The 17,287-nt window shown below is 47.2% G+C and overlaps 1 protein-coding gene across 2 annotated transcripts in view; it reads left to right on the top strand.

The window, feature by feature from the left end:
* Nucleotides 1–5,580, top strand: part of Stn1 (STN1 subunit of CST complex) — a 39,556-nt gene extending 33,976 nt beyond the window's left edge. For both annotated transcript variants that reach the window (XM_057778509.1, XM_057778508.1), the window contains exon 10: nt 4,564–5,580. In XM_057778509.1, coding sequence (XP_057634492.1) covers nt 4,564–4,721 — 158 coding nt within the window. In that variant the 3' untranslated portion in view covers nt 4,722–5,580. The remainder of the gene's footprint in view (nt 1–4,563) is intronic.
* Nucleotides 5,581–17,287: the final 11,707 nt, after the last annotated feature.

Raw genomic sequence — 17,287 nt, forward strand, 5'->3', positions numbered from 1 at the left:
GAGTCACCAGGTAGAGTGAGTGGGTCAGGTCATCCACCCTGCTTTTTAGGACCCAGTGACATCAGAACCCAATGTGGTGTAACAACCAGTCTTTTAAAAAAAAAACAAACAGGAAAAGGGGGGCTGGAGAGAAGTCTCAGCTTGTAAGAACACTGGCTGCTCTTCCAGAGGTCCCAGATTCAATTCCCAACACCCACATGGCAGCTCACAACTGTGTAACTCCAGTTCCAGGGGATCTGACGCACTCACAGAGACATGCATGCAGGCAAAACATCAATGCACTTAAATTATAAATATTTAAAACAAAAAACTCAGCACAACCTCTTAACACAACCTCTTATTTTAGTAAATGAATGTTGTTTGGTTTATTCAGAATAATAATAAAAGCGCCTTAAGCAGGCCTGATAATATGGACCTGTAACCCCAGCACTGAGAAGGCTGAGGCAGGAGGATAAGTGCTTGAGGTCAGCTAGGGATAACAGTGAGACACACACTCTCTCCTTTCCCTCTGCTTTTTCTTCCCTCTCCCCCAGTGTGTGTGTGTGTATATGCGCGTGTGCGTGCGTGCGTGCATATGTGTTTGCATGGAAGCCAAAGAAAGACTTTAGGTGCCCCCACTTTCCACATACACTCTGTGTTGGCTTACAGTCTCCTGCCCCCATCCCCTCTCTCCCCATATACTCAGTGCTGGATTACGGTCTCCTGTCCGTTCCCCCCCAGTGCTGGGTTATGGTCCCCTGTTTCCCCCCCAGTACTGGGTTACAGTCTCCTGTCCCCCCCGACACACACACACAGTGCTGGATTTACAGGCTCACGTGCAGCCACACATGGCTAATTCTACCCCGTGTTGGAGAGTTGAAAACATTGGTCCTAATGCTTCCCAAACAAGCTGTCTCTCCAGCCCCCTGGAGAAAGGGTTTAAGGAGATTGCTGTGGTCCCAAGATGCCATCCCTCCACTCTGAATCGAGGCCCCTCAGTCTTAGTTTGATGTGCATTGGGACTGAAGAGTTTATAGCTTGGCACCTATAAAGTAAATGAAAGGGGTTCACACTTCCTTCCTTGGGAGAACCTATAGCCTGGGGACCAGAGGTGCAGTAAGAACAAGTTTGCCTGGAAAGACAGCTCAGTGGGTAGAAGTGCTCACTGCGGAAGCCTGACAGTCAGAGTTCAGATCCTGGAACCTACAAAAAAGCTGGGTTCAGTGCTACATGTTTGTATTCCTAGAACCCCCTATAGCAAACTAGGGGCAGAGTTGGGAGCCAGTCCAGGGAGCCTGTGGGCCAGCTCGCCTGGAATATACACTACAGTGGCAGAAACCGACTCCCAAATTCATGTGCCTGCCATGGCATGTGCGTGCATACACACACACACACACACACACACACACACCAGTAAAATATTTTAAAGAAATTGACAGGTTTTATACACAGTCTGGTCGGCCCCTGCCCAGACTAGCGAGCCTATCAGGGTGAATAGGCTCTGCCACTTGGTCCCTTCAGGAGTGAGGAGGACCCTGCAGGTGGTCATGGCAGGCAGGGTAGCAAACCACAAAGAGGTGAGAATGAGAATTCAGTTCAGACCTCGTCAACCTGGATCAAAGCTCTGGAGTCTGATGCCAGGGGGTTGTTATAGGCATATTTCAACCCAGTGCAATTTGGGGAAAGTTTCCTGGGGTAATGTAGTCCCCAGTGTGTAAGAAGCATAATTACATGGAAAATAAACCCAGAGTCAAGTTTCTTCCAAAAAGATGGGTTCTAGAGACAGGCCGCCTGTATTAGCTTACGGGCCTAGGGAAGAATCTGGCCTGGTCATGGTCATACAGATAGTATAGAGGTCACTTTGAATATTAGACACCTCTGGTTCTGATTGTGGCAGTTTAGGGGAGCCCTGGCTGGCTATCCAGATAACACAAGGGTCATTTAGACTATTGGGTATCTCCACTCCTGGTTGTGGGAGCTTAGGAGAGACCCTGTCTATAATGGTCATTAGATTACTAGCCACCTCCAGTCTTGGTTGCAGGAGCTTGATATATCCTGGCCCAAAAGATAACACCAATTGCTGGGCTGTTAATCACCTCCAATTCCCTGATTTTTGGGTGGGAAAACAAACTGTCTTTCTCAATGGAATCCTGCATGCTTAATATTTCTGGTTTTCCTGGAGATCTGTGGCCGCAAGGGCATTCATAATGTGCTCCCAACACACGAAGGCCTCTAAGAGCCATAGGCCAATCACCTGGCTCGGGTAACTCCCAGGAACTGGATTCTAGGTTGCATCCTGGTGCAAGACCTCACAGGAACTCTCTTAGTATTGGCTGTGACCACTTGTCTTCCTGTTGTCATAACCTATGGCATTAAACAGGGTTGCTCCTAAATAATAATGTTTGCAGATTCTAGAAATCCAAACAGTCAAAAACTGCACAGAGAAGTCAGATACCATCCCTCCTCTATACCAGGCCAGCATCCGTCCAGCGGTGCTCCGTGCACTTGCATCAAGCCAGCATCCGTCCATGAATGCTGCTTGATGCATTCATCCAGGGATGCTCCATGCACTTGCAAAGACAGAGTCTGTCTTTTTAGAAACTCAAGGTTAGCCTGTAAACTATATTGTCTCCACCTTGCATTTTCTGCCCAGCATTGACTTCTAGAGATCATTGGCAATAGCAATGTACATTGAAAAGGGCCTCACCTTCTAAATATCTGCATGGTATTCCACGGTTGTCCAGAGAGACTAGTTGGCCATTTATTTCATCATTCCTGCTGGGCCTTTAATTCATCTGTTACCTTTCATATAAGATAAGCATTGGGCTGATGTTTAGAAGAACTGGAGCTCCTTGTTCATTTATGGTGTCTGAACAAGGCTGGGAACACAACAAGGAAAGTGTCTACACTAAGCCCGTTTTAGGTCCCTCTGAGAGGGTTTGTCTGAAAAGTGGCCAGCATGTGGCATCAGGAAGAGCCTGGCTACAGAAAAGGTGACAGTAGTGTCTACCTGGAGAGAATTGGAGTCCTAATTTAAGGTAAAAAGGGGTGAAAAAGTGAGGTTTCTTTTGCCCATGGGACAGTGACTGATGGCCCTTGCCTCTAGCCTGAGGTCCTGAAGGCTCATTCTGGCTCTCTACCCCTCAGCTGAATATTGAAATGGGAACTAGCAATTTCAAATTAAACCTTTTTGTGGATTTTTCTCTATTATAGGTGACTTAAAGGTTAAAACTCTTGGATTTCAGCTTTAAGTATGGTGTAACAATGGTAAATTATCCTAAAAAGAGTTCTGCGTTGGAAATGTCTTTTGACTCTGAGAGTGTTCTCACGAGTAGAAGAGCTAAGCACAAAGCATGCACTTGAGGGTCTCATCTAGACTCACTGGCAGTCTTCAGCCCTTGGACACACCATGTCGTTTAGTGCAGCTGCTGGTGAATCTAAAATGACCGCATTTAGAATAATGAGTGGGCACAGCCACTAGAGGTCGCAGTCTTGTTTTTTTTAAGCCCAGGACCTTAGACCATGGGAGAACCACAGATTGTCCCTGTCCCACAGCCATTAAATTGTAAGAGAACTGATTCTTGTGGGGTGCTGTGACTTCCTCGAGGCTGTGAAGCACACGAGGGTCAAAATGCTTCGCCAAGTGCCATCCTGGGACCTGAAGCCTTTGTTACCATGTGAACGCCCTTTAGCTGCTTCACGCCAGGGCTGGGCTCCAAGGGGAGGCTTTCCTTTAGAGATGTGTGGTCTCTGACTCAGGATAATGTCAGAAGATGTCTATCTGAAGTAAATTGACAAAACATAATGTTATACATTCTCATTTTTTTGTTCTAGTCTATTTTCGTCTGCTTGGTAGAAAGAAAAAAAAAAGAATGCTGACCATGAAAATAGAACTAATGGTCCCCTATGGCTCCAACCCCAGGAGGAAACCTGAGGAAGGGGGATTTTAGTCCTCAGCTCTCACCACTGGGTACCCAGTGGTCTTAGTTTGGGGTCAAAGGTAAAAGGTTACTAAACTACAGTTGTCACGGATATGACCCAGTGGAAGCCAGGAGAGGAAACATGGTACAGGCTGAAGGTAGGAATCCCTTAGCCATGGGACTCCGTCAAGTAGAACATCTAAGAAAGACCAACTGAGTTATGAGTGTCCAGAGGTGTCCTCCTGAGCAGTCAGGGGTTCAGTGCTGTGTGTGTACCAGAGGAAAGGGTTGGCAGGACTGTAAAGCCATTAGGTCATGGATGTGCAGTTACTGACTGGAGTACTGCACAGCTGTTAGGTCATGGATGTGCAGTTACTGACTGGAGTACTGTATAGCCATTAGGTCATAGATGTGCAGTTACTAACTGGAGTCCTTGAATGTTGAAGATCAGTGTTGAGAAGTGGGCTGTCACTATAGAGATATGCGTGTGGAGCCCAGACCTGGTTCTGGCTGTGTGATTATACTGATCGCTGCGCCTCAGCCCTTGATGCGAGAAGAATCATCCTGGATCTCGCTGTGATGCTGGTGCTGGCTCAGGAGGCCTGGAGAGGGATAGCGGAGGGCCTGGCCATCACACTCATGCTGTGTCTCCCCTTACCCGCAGACGTGGAGAAGGGCTGCCATCTGATGCATGTCCTGAACTGCGTGCGCCTGAACCTGCGCTGGGACCTGAGCAAGGCTGTGCTGCGACAGGTGCTGGAGCTCCTGGAGGACCAGAGTGACATCGTGAGCACAGGAGCTCAGTACTACACGGCCTTCTGAGGAGAGCTGCAGAGCAAAGATGGTAGCCTTACCCCAGGCTCTGTCACAGCCATTGCACAGGGACTTATGTATATTTAATCTCATATTAAATTCCAATATAGTCACTAGGAAAATGGGATTTGACTTCCTTCTACTTGCTGTGTCCCTGAGATAGATGGCTTTGATATCAGCTATGACACACACAAACCTTCCTTGTCACTTCCTGGCTGGACTGAGTGTCACTCAGAACAGAATGGGAGTAAGCAGTGCTGCTGGCTCAGTCACTGTGTGTGAACTCAGGGACCCTATCTTGCTGGAGGGACGTCCACGGTAAAGGCTCCTGCACGCCTGGAACTGGAGAGGCAATGGCCAGACAGCATTGTTGGAAAGCGTTTTCAGACTCCAGGCTACCAGATACATTTCCATCTGGCTCCCCTGATGTGTTAAAAGCAGACGTAGGGGCATAGTCTCCTGGAGTGATTGACATTTGCCTCTGGTTCCTGAGGTTCCACACTGGCAGTGAGGCCCAAGACCTGGGCTGCTGAGGTTTTCAGATCTGCCTTGAACAGGAAAACCATCTGGGGCATGGCGTGGCCTTTTAATTCTTTCCCTTATGACTTGAAAGTTGTCTCCAAACATTTGCCTGCACTCTAAGAGGTGCACAGCTAAATGTGTGGTCCCTTGGTGCCCCTGAAGATGGCAGAGGCTGTCAGCTAGCCGTCTAGCTGGTGGTGGTGTTTTCAGGATTGCTGCTGAGTGTGCAGGATTTGCCATGCAGACGGAGGCTCGGGATGTGCCCAGACAGGTGACGGAGTCGTGCTTAGGCTCAGAATGACAAGGTAGAGAAAACATCTGAATTATGTAGTAGGCTTGTTCTAACAGCGAATGGTAGGTCCAGCCAGCAGAAATAAAGTATGGAGAAAGAGTTGGAGTTAATTACAGTCATTTCGCAGAGGGCACATCTGCCCAAGTCTGCTGTGTTGGCTTTTGACGTAACAGCGTCGGGATGGCTCAGCTGGAAACCCTTCAGACCCAGGAGCTGCTCCACCCACTGTGGATGAGTGGTTCTACATCCAACAAGCCCGAGTTCACACTGGAGATCCATTCCTGTCCTGGCCCCTTCCGCCCTCTGGTGACTCCTTATACAGGAGTCTATACAGGGATGGTATAGACAGCTGCTGTCTTCCCTATGTGTGGAAGGGTCTCGACTACATAGGATTTGCATGGAGCTCTTCCTCCTGGTCAGCAGCTGTTCCATGCTCAATCCATCTTGATTAGTGGCCTTTCTCAGGCGGGAACCCAGAACTGGGAAGTAAAATGGGTACTGGCTGGATCGAGCAATCCCATGAGAATTCCTCTCCAGGGAAGACGCACGCCAAGTATGAAAGAAAGCATAAACGTGCAAGATGCCCATCACTGCCTAAGCTACAATAATTTATATGTGGAGAAGTTAAGTATGGACACAGGATGAAACACTACCTAGCCACTAAAATGATGGCGCAGCTGCCTGCCGTTGCTATGGCGCAGGACTCCCAGAAATCAAGTCACGGGGCTGTTTGTGTGGTACAACGCCATTGATATAAAACTCCGTGTGCCTTCATGGAATCACTAAATGTGTGTAGCGCAGATCTCCACAGACATAGCTCATCAATTCCTCCTAGAACAGTGATTCTCAACCTGTGGGTCATGACCCCTCTGGCAAACCTCTGTCTCCAAAAATATTTACATTACAATTCATAACAGTAGCAAAATTACAGTTATGAAGTAGCAACTAAAATAATTTATGGTTGGGGGTCACCACAGCAAGAGGAACTGTATTAAAGGCTCATGCCATTAGGAAGGGGGAGACCCACTGCCCTAGAGGCATTTGCTGCGTTTGCCTTCCAGGACACCGAAGGTCCCGGCTGCACCGTCTCCTTTCCTTAGTTATCTATCTCCCCAAGTGCCCGAGACTCAGCCGCAGACCTCGTTTCTACCTGTCTTGCTTTCCAGGGATCCTAACCTCATGGGCCATGCCGTTTGCATGCTGGCCAGACGTCCCTGTTGGCATGGGGTTGGGTCTGTCTGCTGTCCTCACCCCTGTATCTAGCCTCATACTGGCATCAGCTTAGGTGTCCTGGACACATCACCAACTTCATGTGTTCAGAGCCAGTCCCTGGATCACACAGCCCCTGCCTTGCTCCTCAGAGCCCCTGACGCAGAAGCCAGCTCCATTCCCAGACGCTCACACCGAGTCTATCAACATCTTTCTCACAGCCCACACCCAAGCTGTACAGTCACAAATTGTTTTGACTCCTCCAAAATGTTTCTAGAATATACTTCTCACACCTGCTTCCCCCTTCCTGAGGTATTGCTGTCACCTCCTCTCTGGCCTCTGTCACTGGCTTCATCACGTTCTCAACACGGCAGCCACAGGGATCCTGTGCGGCTCCCACTCTCTTCATGGCTTTGGGTGTTCGTTAGGCAGGAGCCTGCGGCATCCCGATGGCCAGCAAGACTCTGCCATGCCACCCCTCACTGCGCTACGCTCAGCCATTAGTCTTACTGGGCCCCATGCACCAGGTGTGTCCTTGCCTGGGGACAGGCCTCTGCTCTTATTCAGGTCTCTGCCTGACTCACCTCAGTGAGGCCTGCCCCAGCCCTCTTGGCTGACTGTAACCAGTTTCTGTTCCCAGCTTTGTTCTGCCTGTAGTGCCAGTCTCCGCCTAACACACTCCAGACGTTTGCCTTCTTCCCCTGTTTATCATCTGTCTCCCCAGCAGAATGCTTTCGGAGACTAGACTTCTCTCGTTTCCTGTGTCCCCGTACCCAGGGCAGCGCCTGACGCATCTTTCCTAAATCCCACTTTTGTTCGTGACTGGCTGGTTTCCAGCTCCTCGTGCCAGACTCTCCTGAGGGTTTCCCCAGTGTTCGGAAATTTCTTCAAGCTGGGAGCACTTGGCATTAACATCCCCCAGAAACAAACTCCGCCAGGGCACCTGGGGCATAGAGACTCAGGTTCCCTGGTCCTTCTGAGGAGATGGGGCAGTGGCGTGTGTTGTCAGAGTGTCTTTACACGATCAAGTGTCACCCACCCCTCCTAGCTGCCAGTTTGATATCTACCAGCATCCCTTGCTCGTCTTCCCCGCTCCTCATCCCTGTTCCCCACATCCCCCACGTGAAAGTTTTTGCTTTCTTGAAGTCTTTGCCTCAGCTTCAGCTTCTGGACAATCAGTATTAATATCACGCTCCTGATTAGTTTGAGAAGTGTTGTATAGGTAACATATATGTCAGATGTTACTAGAAATGCTCACCAGAGGCTAACATCTGTTCCCTTTGAAAGGTGAGTTGTCAAATGCTTCCAAATCAATGTCTTCACAAATATTAGCTGTTTAAAAAGAATAAGAATGGAAGAAAAAATAAGATGGCCAAACAGGTAAAGCTAGTGACCTGAGCACCATCCTGGAGCCCTTGTAAAAGTGGGAGGAGAGAGCCACCCTACAGAGTTGTCCGTTGTCCTCCACGTGTGAAGGACGGAGTGCACACCTCTGAGCACACATACACACACACACACAATAATAATACACTGAATGTGAGCTGGAGAAATGGCTCAGTGTGTAAGAGCATATACTGCTATCCCAGAGTTCCACTTCCAGCAACTACCTAAGGAAGTTCACAACTACCTGCTAACCAGTTCCAGAGGACCCGACACTCCTTCCTCCTCCTGTGTGTTCATACCACCCCACAAATTAAAAATTGTGTTATTTCCCATCCCCACCCAACAGAAGCACAAGTAGACAAGACTGAGAGTCCTTTTCCCGCAGCGGTGTAAGGACATTGCAGAGCTGAGGGGAGGTCTGGGAAAACCCTTGGAGAGCTTAATGCAGCTGAACTACAGCTTATGTATAAGGACGAACCAGAAGGTCCTCTGAGAAGGAGGGGTACGGAGTAAAGTCCTCAGCTCTGGGGTATGCTTGTTTGGAGAAGTGTGGGCACACACGTAGCTTATGGAGGCGAGAAGACAAACGGTACTACTGTCTGGTCGTGGGTTTGTTTGAAGGGCCATGATTATCCCCATCTGGTAAACTACCAGTGCTCCTCACTCCTCTAAGACACTTCTTTGTAATTATTTTCCTCTCTGATGGTGTGCCAGGACACTGACCAAAAAAGTCAAGTGGGATAAAGTCCATTCAACTGTAAGGGACTCGAGACTCAGTGCCAATGATTGAAACCAAGCGAACTTCTAATTTTCCATTGGCAAAGCATCTACACTTTCTCATTAATGTGGTTTCTCTTCCACAAGTGCTTCTACCAGGCTACCCCAAAACATCTCTTTGTTCCCTTCCTAAGTCCATGCGAAGCCTTTGGGAGACTCCAGCAGCAGGCTCTGGGAGAAGGGTGTGCATGACCATCCTGAAGGGTGGTGTCCCAGGACAAAGAGCTTTGTGGCTGAGCCTTGAATGCCTGCTGTTCTCCTGGCAGAGGGCTAAATGTGAGCCTATGCTCAGTCAGTGGGGTTTCGTGTAGTGCTGAATTTTAATTCAGTCTATTTCTATTGAAATTTGACAACCTGCCTACTGCCTGCTAACCTTGACTGTAGTTATTAAGACAAAACAGGTAAATCTAGGAACAACACCGGGTTCTATACTCACAAGAATTCCAAATCAAACTCCAAAATTCTATTATGTCAAAGTAAAATGCTACGTTTTCACCTGGAATCAGGAAGGAAATACAAAGATGACCTGATGGCTTTGGTTTGGGGTTTTGTTTTGTTTTGTTTTTTGCATCTATTCATTGTGTGTATATATATACCTGGGCACCCATGTATCAGAGGACAACTTATGTGAGTTGGTTCTCTCCTTCCACCTTATATTCAGGACATCAGGCTTGATGCAGAGTGCCTTTACCTACTGAGCCATCTCACAGGCAGGCAACGTAACACAGCCTCACAGAGTTAAACCAACACAACATAAAAGGATCCAACACATCTTTGCATCATTAAACAAGTGTTCCTCGGCATAAACAAATGTAACACTTCTTAAACTAATATTACATAACATCTCTCCCTTTTTGTCTAAAAAAAGGAAAGGTTTTAACTTCAACATAGTAAAACCATGCGCAACAACAGCAGTTGTCAAGTAATTTACAACATTCTGTTCATTTGTATTAACAAATTCAGAGAAAATACTCCATATCTTATCTTAGTGATTCCAAAGTTTTGTACCTAATTTACTTTCTATCATAACTAAGGAAACTACAACTCAATTTAGTCTTTAACTCCATCCAAGACCTCAGAAAGATGTAATAATAACTAACAACAGAGACATCTAGCTACCTGGACAGTCACCTAAAGTTTCTCTGCAACATTGGGACATCTATCTTCAGCCTACAGGCCTAGAACATCTTGCAGATTTTTCAGTGAAGCAGGAAATTTGAAGGACTGTCCCACCTTGTATTGGCAAATTTCAACAGCCTTTTTCTTTGTGTTCTTATTGTCCAGTCTGTATAATATACTGTCAGCAGTCAAAGCAAGGGCAGTTTCTTGCCCAAATGGCTAACCTTGCTACATTGAAATCAAATTCCATATGGAGTTTCTTCAGTGACCATCATCCTTTTATGAAGTAAATTGGTGGTGCCAGAAGCAAATGTCTCATTGTCCCAGAAAGTCCTATGATAACAAAGCATTTTAAATGCCATATTCTGTAAGTCTTTGAAGTGTTGAAAATCATCTCATCTATCTATCCAAAATATACTCGTTTAACCTCAATATACCAAAATCTACACCAATATAAAGTATCTGAGATTAATAGTTCTTTTTATTCTATATTCCTGTGTTCCCCTAAATGATAACAAACATTCATGACCTACCAAATAACCAAAAACCACCCACACACCATCTCTTGGGAATTGGGCATTGTTTTCTCTAGACTGTGTCCTGTTGTCTGTGGATTGAGGCATCTTTAGGGGTTCCTGAGAAAACTGAGAGAATGGCCAAGTCCTGGGAAGACTGTGTGTAACCTTTGCTGGTATACGTCACCTGTCAAGGTTCTGGAGGTCTTCCCTGATCAAACCTGATCTGTATTAATTCCAAAGGAATCCACAGCCTCTCATTTCCTGTGGAAACAAAAACAAAACCTCTTCTCCAATGCAACATATTTTTGACTTCTTTTTTTTTAAAGTTAAGATAGCCCTAGAGTTCAATTTAGCAGTCTCGTTCACAATCCCATGATTGTTAGCAGGCGTTGATGCTTATCAGCAATCAAAAAATTCAAAATCGCCTGGCGGTGGTGGTGCACACCTTTAATCCCAGCACTCGGGAGGCAGAGGCAGGAGGATCTCTGGGAGTTCGAGGCCAGCCTGGTCTACAAGAGCTGGTTCTGGGACAGGCACCAAAGCTACAGAGAAACCCTGTCTCGAAAAACCAAAAAAAAAAAGAAAGAAAGAAAGAAAGAAAGAAAGAAAGAAAGAAAGAAAGAAAGACTCTTTAAGCACTCTGCTGTGCCGCAGAACTTCTTAAAGGAGCCCTGACTGGTTTTGTTTTGTTTTGTTTTATGCTTTCTCAAGCCTCATGTTGAAATGCCAAAATGTAGTTGTTGTTTTTAACTCTTTGGGGGTGCCTACCACCTAGCTCCCAAATAAATAAACAAACAGAGTCTTATTTTTACTTTTGAATGCCCAGCCTTCCCTTGGCTTGTTTCTGCCAGCTGCTTACTGGCTTTTGCCTCATGGCTTGCCCACCCTGCTTTCTTATAGAGCCTAGGACTACCAACTCAGGGATGGCCCCACCCACCATAGGCTGGGTCCTCCCCCGTCCATTACTAATTTAAAAAATGCCCTACAGACAGACCTGTGTATGGCTATTTTTTTTTTTTTTTTTTTTTTTTGGTTTTTTGAGACAGGGTTTCTCTGTGGTTTTGGAGCCTGTCCTGGAACTAGCTCTTGTAGACCAGGCTGGTCTCGAACTCACAGAGATCCGCCTGCCTCTGCCTCCCAAGTGCTGGGATTTGTATGGCTATTTTTATGGAGACAATCTCTCATTTGGGGCTCTCTCCTCTTATCTGACTCTAGGTAGTATCAAGTTGGTGTAAGAACTAGCAGCACAGTATATTACAAAGTGGAAACAACCCGATGTCCATCAGCTCATGAACAGAGCAGTTCTCTTGATGATTTCAGGCTAGGTGCAAGAACCCAGGTGTAAAAGAAAGGACCACGTAGAGCAGTGGTTCTCAGGCGGTGGGTCTTGACCCCTTTGGGGTCGCATGTATGATATCCTGCATATTAGATTTTACAATTCATAACAGTATCAGAATTACAGTTATGAAGTAACAATGAAATGATTTTATGGTTGGGAGTCACCACAACATAGGGAACTGTATTAAAGGGTCACGGCATTAGGAAGGTTGAAGAATACTGAAAAGCATATAAATCCTTTCATATGAAAAGCCCCAGCCTGGTGTACAAAAGCTAGTTCCAGGACAGGAACCAAAAAGCTACGGAGAAACCCTGTCTCGAAAATTCAAAAAAAAAAAAAAAAAGAAAAAAAAGAAAAAAAGAAAAGCCCCATAAAACAGTCAGGTCTTTAATGATACAAAATAGAGGAATGGTTGCCAGGCGTAAGGAAAGGAGGTCATGTGCTTCAGAGTTCATTTGGGGATGTTGGGGTTTCTGGAATTATGTAATCATGATGTTTGTGTAATTCTGATTGGGCTCAGCAGCCCTGGGCTGTGGGCTCGGTTGGGTGTCCCCATGTTCTCCATGTCCCCATGACTAGGTTTCCTGGGCAGGCACCCTGAGAAAGCGTGAGTCAGGTGGAGGCTTCATGACCACAGCTCAGAATTCACAGTCTCTCTTTTACACATTGTAATTGCTGAGGCTGTCAAAAGGTACACCCCTACCTCAAGAGAAGGGGTGAATGTGAATACCGCCTCCTGATGGTGAGGACCGAGGTTCCAGGACACACAGGACTGTTACTGGACTACTTGGAAATCGTCTGTAGCCAACATCTTTCTACTTATAAATGCAGACATCCTCAGAGGGGCGGGTGCTAAGATGGGATCTTGCTTTGTAGCTCAGACTCACCTAGAGCTTGCTATATATATAGACAATATTAGTCTTGCAATTACAGCAATCCTCCTGTCTCAGTCCCATAGATGTGATGATAAACGTACAACCCACCACATTCTGCTAAAAGGCAGTTTGGCCCTGAAAAGTCCCAAAGAGAAAAATGTGCAACTTACTGAATATTGCATACTTTAAGGTTATATACCTATTAGGGGCCAGGGAGATGGTTCAGTTGATAAAGCCCTCGCCATGCGGGTGTGAGAACTGGGGTTTGGGGTCCTAGAACCTATGTAAAAGCCAGGCAGACATGAGGGCTGTAATCCCAGCTCCTGAGGTAGATGCTGCAGGGCAAACTGATTAGCTAGATTAGTGAGCACTGCTGAGCCTTTGCCGCAAGGCGTGAAGGGAAGAGTGATTAAGGAAGACACCGACAACTTTGTGCCCCTTTGTACCACGCTTCCCAAATGATTATGTGCATATGGAAAGCAATCATGTTGATATTTCGTGTATCCCTTCCACAAGAATAATTTTATTTGGGAGGAAGGGGTGGGAAGAGGAGGTTGGTGGCGGGTCTCACTTGTGTACCCTGATCTGGCTTTGAAGTCACAAACCTCCTGCCTCATCCCCCCATTGGTGGGACTGCCGGTGTAACTGTGTCTGGCTATACGTCAACGTTTTAGATGCAGCATGCTTTTTAATTTTGTAAAGATTTATTCATCATTATTTTATGCGTATGCTTTGCCTGCATGTATGTGTGTGCACCATGTGTGTGCTAGAGGTTAGAAGACGGCATTGGATCATCTGCAACTAGAGTTCCCAGGTGTGGGGGGGAGTGGAACCGGGGTCTTCTGCAAGAGCAAGTGCTCCTAACTGCTGAACCATTTCTGCAGCAGCCCTCCCCCCACCCCCACTGCCACACACACACCTTGCTTTTTCATTTACCATTAGTGTTGGGAGTCTTCTCTCTTTTCTGTGGGAATTAGCCAATTAGCCATATTCTTCTAAATGGTGGCATAGTTCCATTGTGTCCCCGGGTTCCAAACTCAGCCTCCTGTTGAGTACCACTTAGTTGGTTTCTAGTTTATAACTGTTGCAGCCAGGACTACAGGGACACGGTCATAGGTTCAACTGTTGCAACCAAGGCTGCAGAGACACCGTCATAGATTTTTCCAGGAGAAAAGTGCATGACCATATGAACTGATCCTGATCTGGTTCCAGGCACTGGTCATCCCAGAACACAGGAAATTGAGGCTGTGAGTTCAAGGCCACCCTAAGCTCTGTAATGAGACTAAAAACATACACTAAACACAAGTAAGTGAACAGACATTGGCAAATGACCAACTGGAAAGGCTGGTCCGCTGTTAACTGCCATCCACGATGGACAAGTCTGCTGCCCGGAGCTCCCCAACACTGATGAACCTGTAGCTTTCATCGCCGTCCTGACAGGAACGAATAACTGCTGGGATCTTGTTTGCATTTGTTTCTTGAATTGCCGTCTAGATGCTCATCATGGATACCTTAGACAAGGTGCTGTTTTGGACAGCGGCCATCTCTTCCAGCAGGAGCTGAGACTGGCCAGTCACCATTCACAACAACAGCAGCTTCAAAACTAGCCCAGAGTCCAGTCAGTAAGGGTGGGGTTGACACACAGCTGGAATAAACATCCAGTTTACACAGTCCCAACTTGCTTCCTCAAGTGCTCAGTCATGTGCCCACAGCAACATTAATACATTAAAACAGTGGTGCGCGCGCGCGCGCGCGCGTGTGTGTGTATGTGTGTGTATGTGTGTGTGCTTATTCATGTGTGTGAACATGGGTGTATTACATACCATAGCATGCATGTGGAGGTCATAGGACAGTCTTAAGCATCAAGCCTAACCTTTCACCTTATCTGAGACAGGATCTCTTTCACTCTTGTATATGCCAGGTTAGCTGGCCTTCCGGGGAGTCTCCTGTCATCCCCATCTTGCCACAGATGCGCTGGGATTGCAGAAGTGCACGATCGTGCCCATCTTTATGTGAATTAAATGCAGCAAATGCAAGTTCTCACGCTTACGTGGCAAGTGCTTTCCTCACTAAACCATCTCCCTATCCTGACTGATATTTCTTTAAAGATGGGCTCTCACTGTGTAGCCCAAGCCAGCATTGAATTCCCAATCCTCCTGCATCAACCTCCCAAGTGAGGGATTACAGCTGTGCACCACCAGGTCTGGTTTTGGTGATCTCTTTAAAAACCAGTCACGGCATTACCAACCAGACCTCTCGTAGACAAGACACCTGTCAGACACCGTCATCAGTGAGATAGATGTGGAAAACCAAGGATGTTGGTGGACAATAGCTGGCAGAGCGGAGAAGGTGGCTTTAGTTATAACAGAAGCAGGCTTACCAGAGCTGCCATCTGTATCACAGAGCCCAATCATCCAAACAGTCTGGGCTTTTCCTTTTCTTTATTTGACCAAATTGGTGCAGCTAACTGGGGCATTGGGCAGTGCCCGTTTTGATTGTCTCTGCTAGAAACTGTACCGTTGGGACTGAGAGTCTTTGTTCTTCATTCTGAGGACCAGGCATGAATAAGGGCACGAGGGAGGGGAAGGGGAGAACAGAGCAGGCTCACATTGTGTTTTTAGCTCTGCTTTTCAGAACAGTGACAGACAACGGTAGAAGAATGAGCTCTGTCACAGCTGCTGGCTTTTGTGCCGCACTGAAATCTGTGGACAATGAATTTACTAAAAGATGAATACCACGCTACCATGCTGAGTTGCTAGCGAAGCTATTGTTTTCCCATACTCCTTTGAAAGTAGTTAGCAAACTTTACCTCAGGGAAGTTTTATGTGGAGCTGAACTGGGGAGTCGCTTGTGTAGACAGCTTACGGGATGTTTACTGGGAAGCCTGGACCCTGGAGAGGATTTCCAGATGAGTAGAACCCAGGTACTGCAGACTGGAAAGTCCTTTCTGATAGTTCCATGGCAGAGGCCAGGATGGCAGAGGTCAGGATGGCAGACTTCTGTGCAGAGGCTCTGTCTGTGGTGTCTCCGAGAAGGGTGAGGCCTCAGCCAGAGTCCTAGCTGCAGCTGAAATTCCAGGCCTAACTTTGCAAAGGAGGGACCCACAAGCCCTCTGTTCTGAAGGGACATTCAGGTGGGAACCCTGGGCTATTGGCATAGGCTTTGGTCTCAGGAGGAACACGGCCCTGTGCTATTTCCCAGCTATGGAATTCTGGCTTCCCATTGATCTCTAGGGAAGAGTGAACTTACCTCGCTCAACCTCCCACTACCAGTGTAATTTGCCTGACAGCCTAGAGGGTAAAGGCTCACCTAAGATGACTTGAAATGAAAGAACAGGAAAGTAACAAGTCTCGCCCACTTGAGTTTTGAAAGTTCCATAGTACGCCGGTTGAAAGAAACTGAAGGTGAATCTCAGAACGAGGTCCTTCCTGCCCGCTTGGATTTCAGAATGCTATTTTGAGTGAAAAGCAGAGAGATAATGTCATGGTGTGGTCCTGGAGACATTGCTTGCTATTCTCCCAAGGAAAAGACACTGTCCTGCGTCACTGCTGAAACACAACTGGAAACCACTCTTTAGAGACGGTGGAAGAGAGATCGCCAAGATGGCTCAGGAGGTAAAGGCAGTGGCCACCAGGTCTGATGACTTGGGCTCAGTCTCCAGAACCTATATGGTGAAAGGAAAGATCTCCCTGAAAACTGTCCTCTGACCTCTGTCCTTTGCCCAAGTGTGGTGGTGGTGGTGATGGTGGTGGTGGTGTGTGTGTGTACACAGCTTCCCCACAGGGTCCGTCTTCTCAAGGATCTGCCCTGTCCCACAGGCCTTGTACATGCCAACCCGTAAGGAAAGCAACCCATGAATACGACCCTGTCTGCACCCTGCTGGGCAGGAACAGGAGTATGCAGAGGAGTGAACCACACAGTCAAACTCAGAAGATCCCAAAAGCCCCTGAGCCATGAATCTTCTCTCAACGTGAAGAAGCATGAAAGCTTACACACTGCAGTGGCAGCAGCTAGCCCAGCCCAACCCAACCCAGCCCAGTTCTAAAGCTTCAGTAGTGTCTGCAAGCTCTGCCTGTGCCCGTGGGGTCTGCCTGCGTCTGGGCTTGCCTGCCCTTGGTGAAGGGCAAGTCAGGGAAACTGCTCTCCGGGAGCTGACAGCTGACTTGGGAGTGCTGGTCTCAGCACTCCACTGGGGGCTGGGCCACCGGCACAGGCAGACTGGGAATTTTCTTTCCTTCAAGTGGGTCACAAGGCACGTGATTTAGAACTTTGGGTGCAACAGAATTTTGTTTGACCCCAGACTTTTAAAGTTTTTATAGTAACATTTAAAATTTGGTTACCATATATATATAAAGAAAAAGTGTGTGTGTGTGTGTGTGTGTGTGTGTGTGTGTGTGTGTATCTCTGGCAGCAGAGCTCAGAAATGATGCAGGAAAGCAAGCCCGGGCAGGGGTAGGTAGACTGGAGAGCTCATGCCTACTGTGGTCGTCCAGAGGAGCCAACACCATGGCAGAGAGATAGAGATCAGACATTAACAGAAC

This window comes from Chionomys nivalis, chromosome 8 (genome assembly GCF_950005125.1).
Source record: "Chionomys nivalis chromosome 8, mChiNiv1.1, whole genome shotgun sequence".
NCBI classification, from domain to species: domain Eukaryota; kingdom Metazoa; phylum Chordata; class Mammalia; order Rodentia; family Cricetidae; genus Chionomys; species Chionomys nivalis.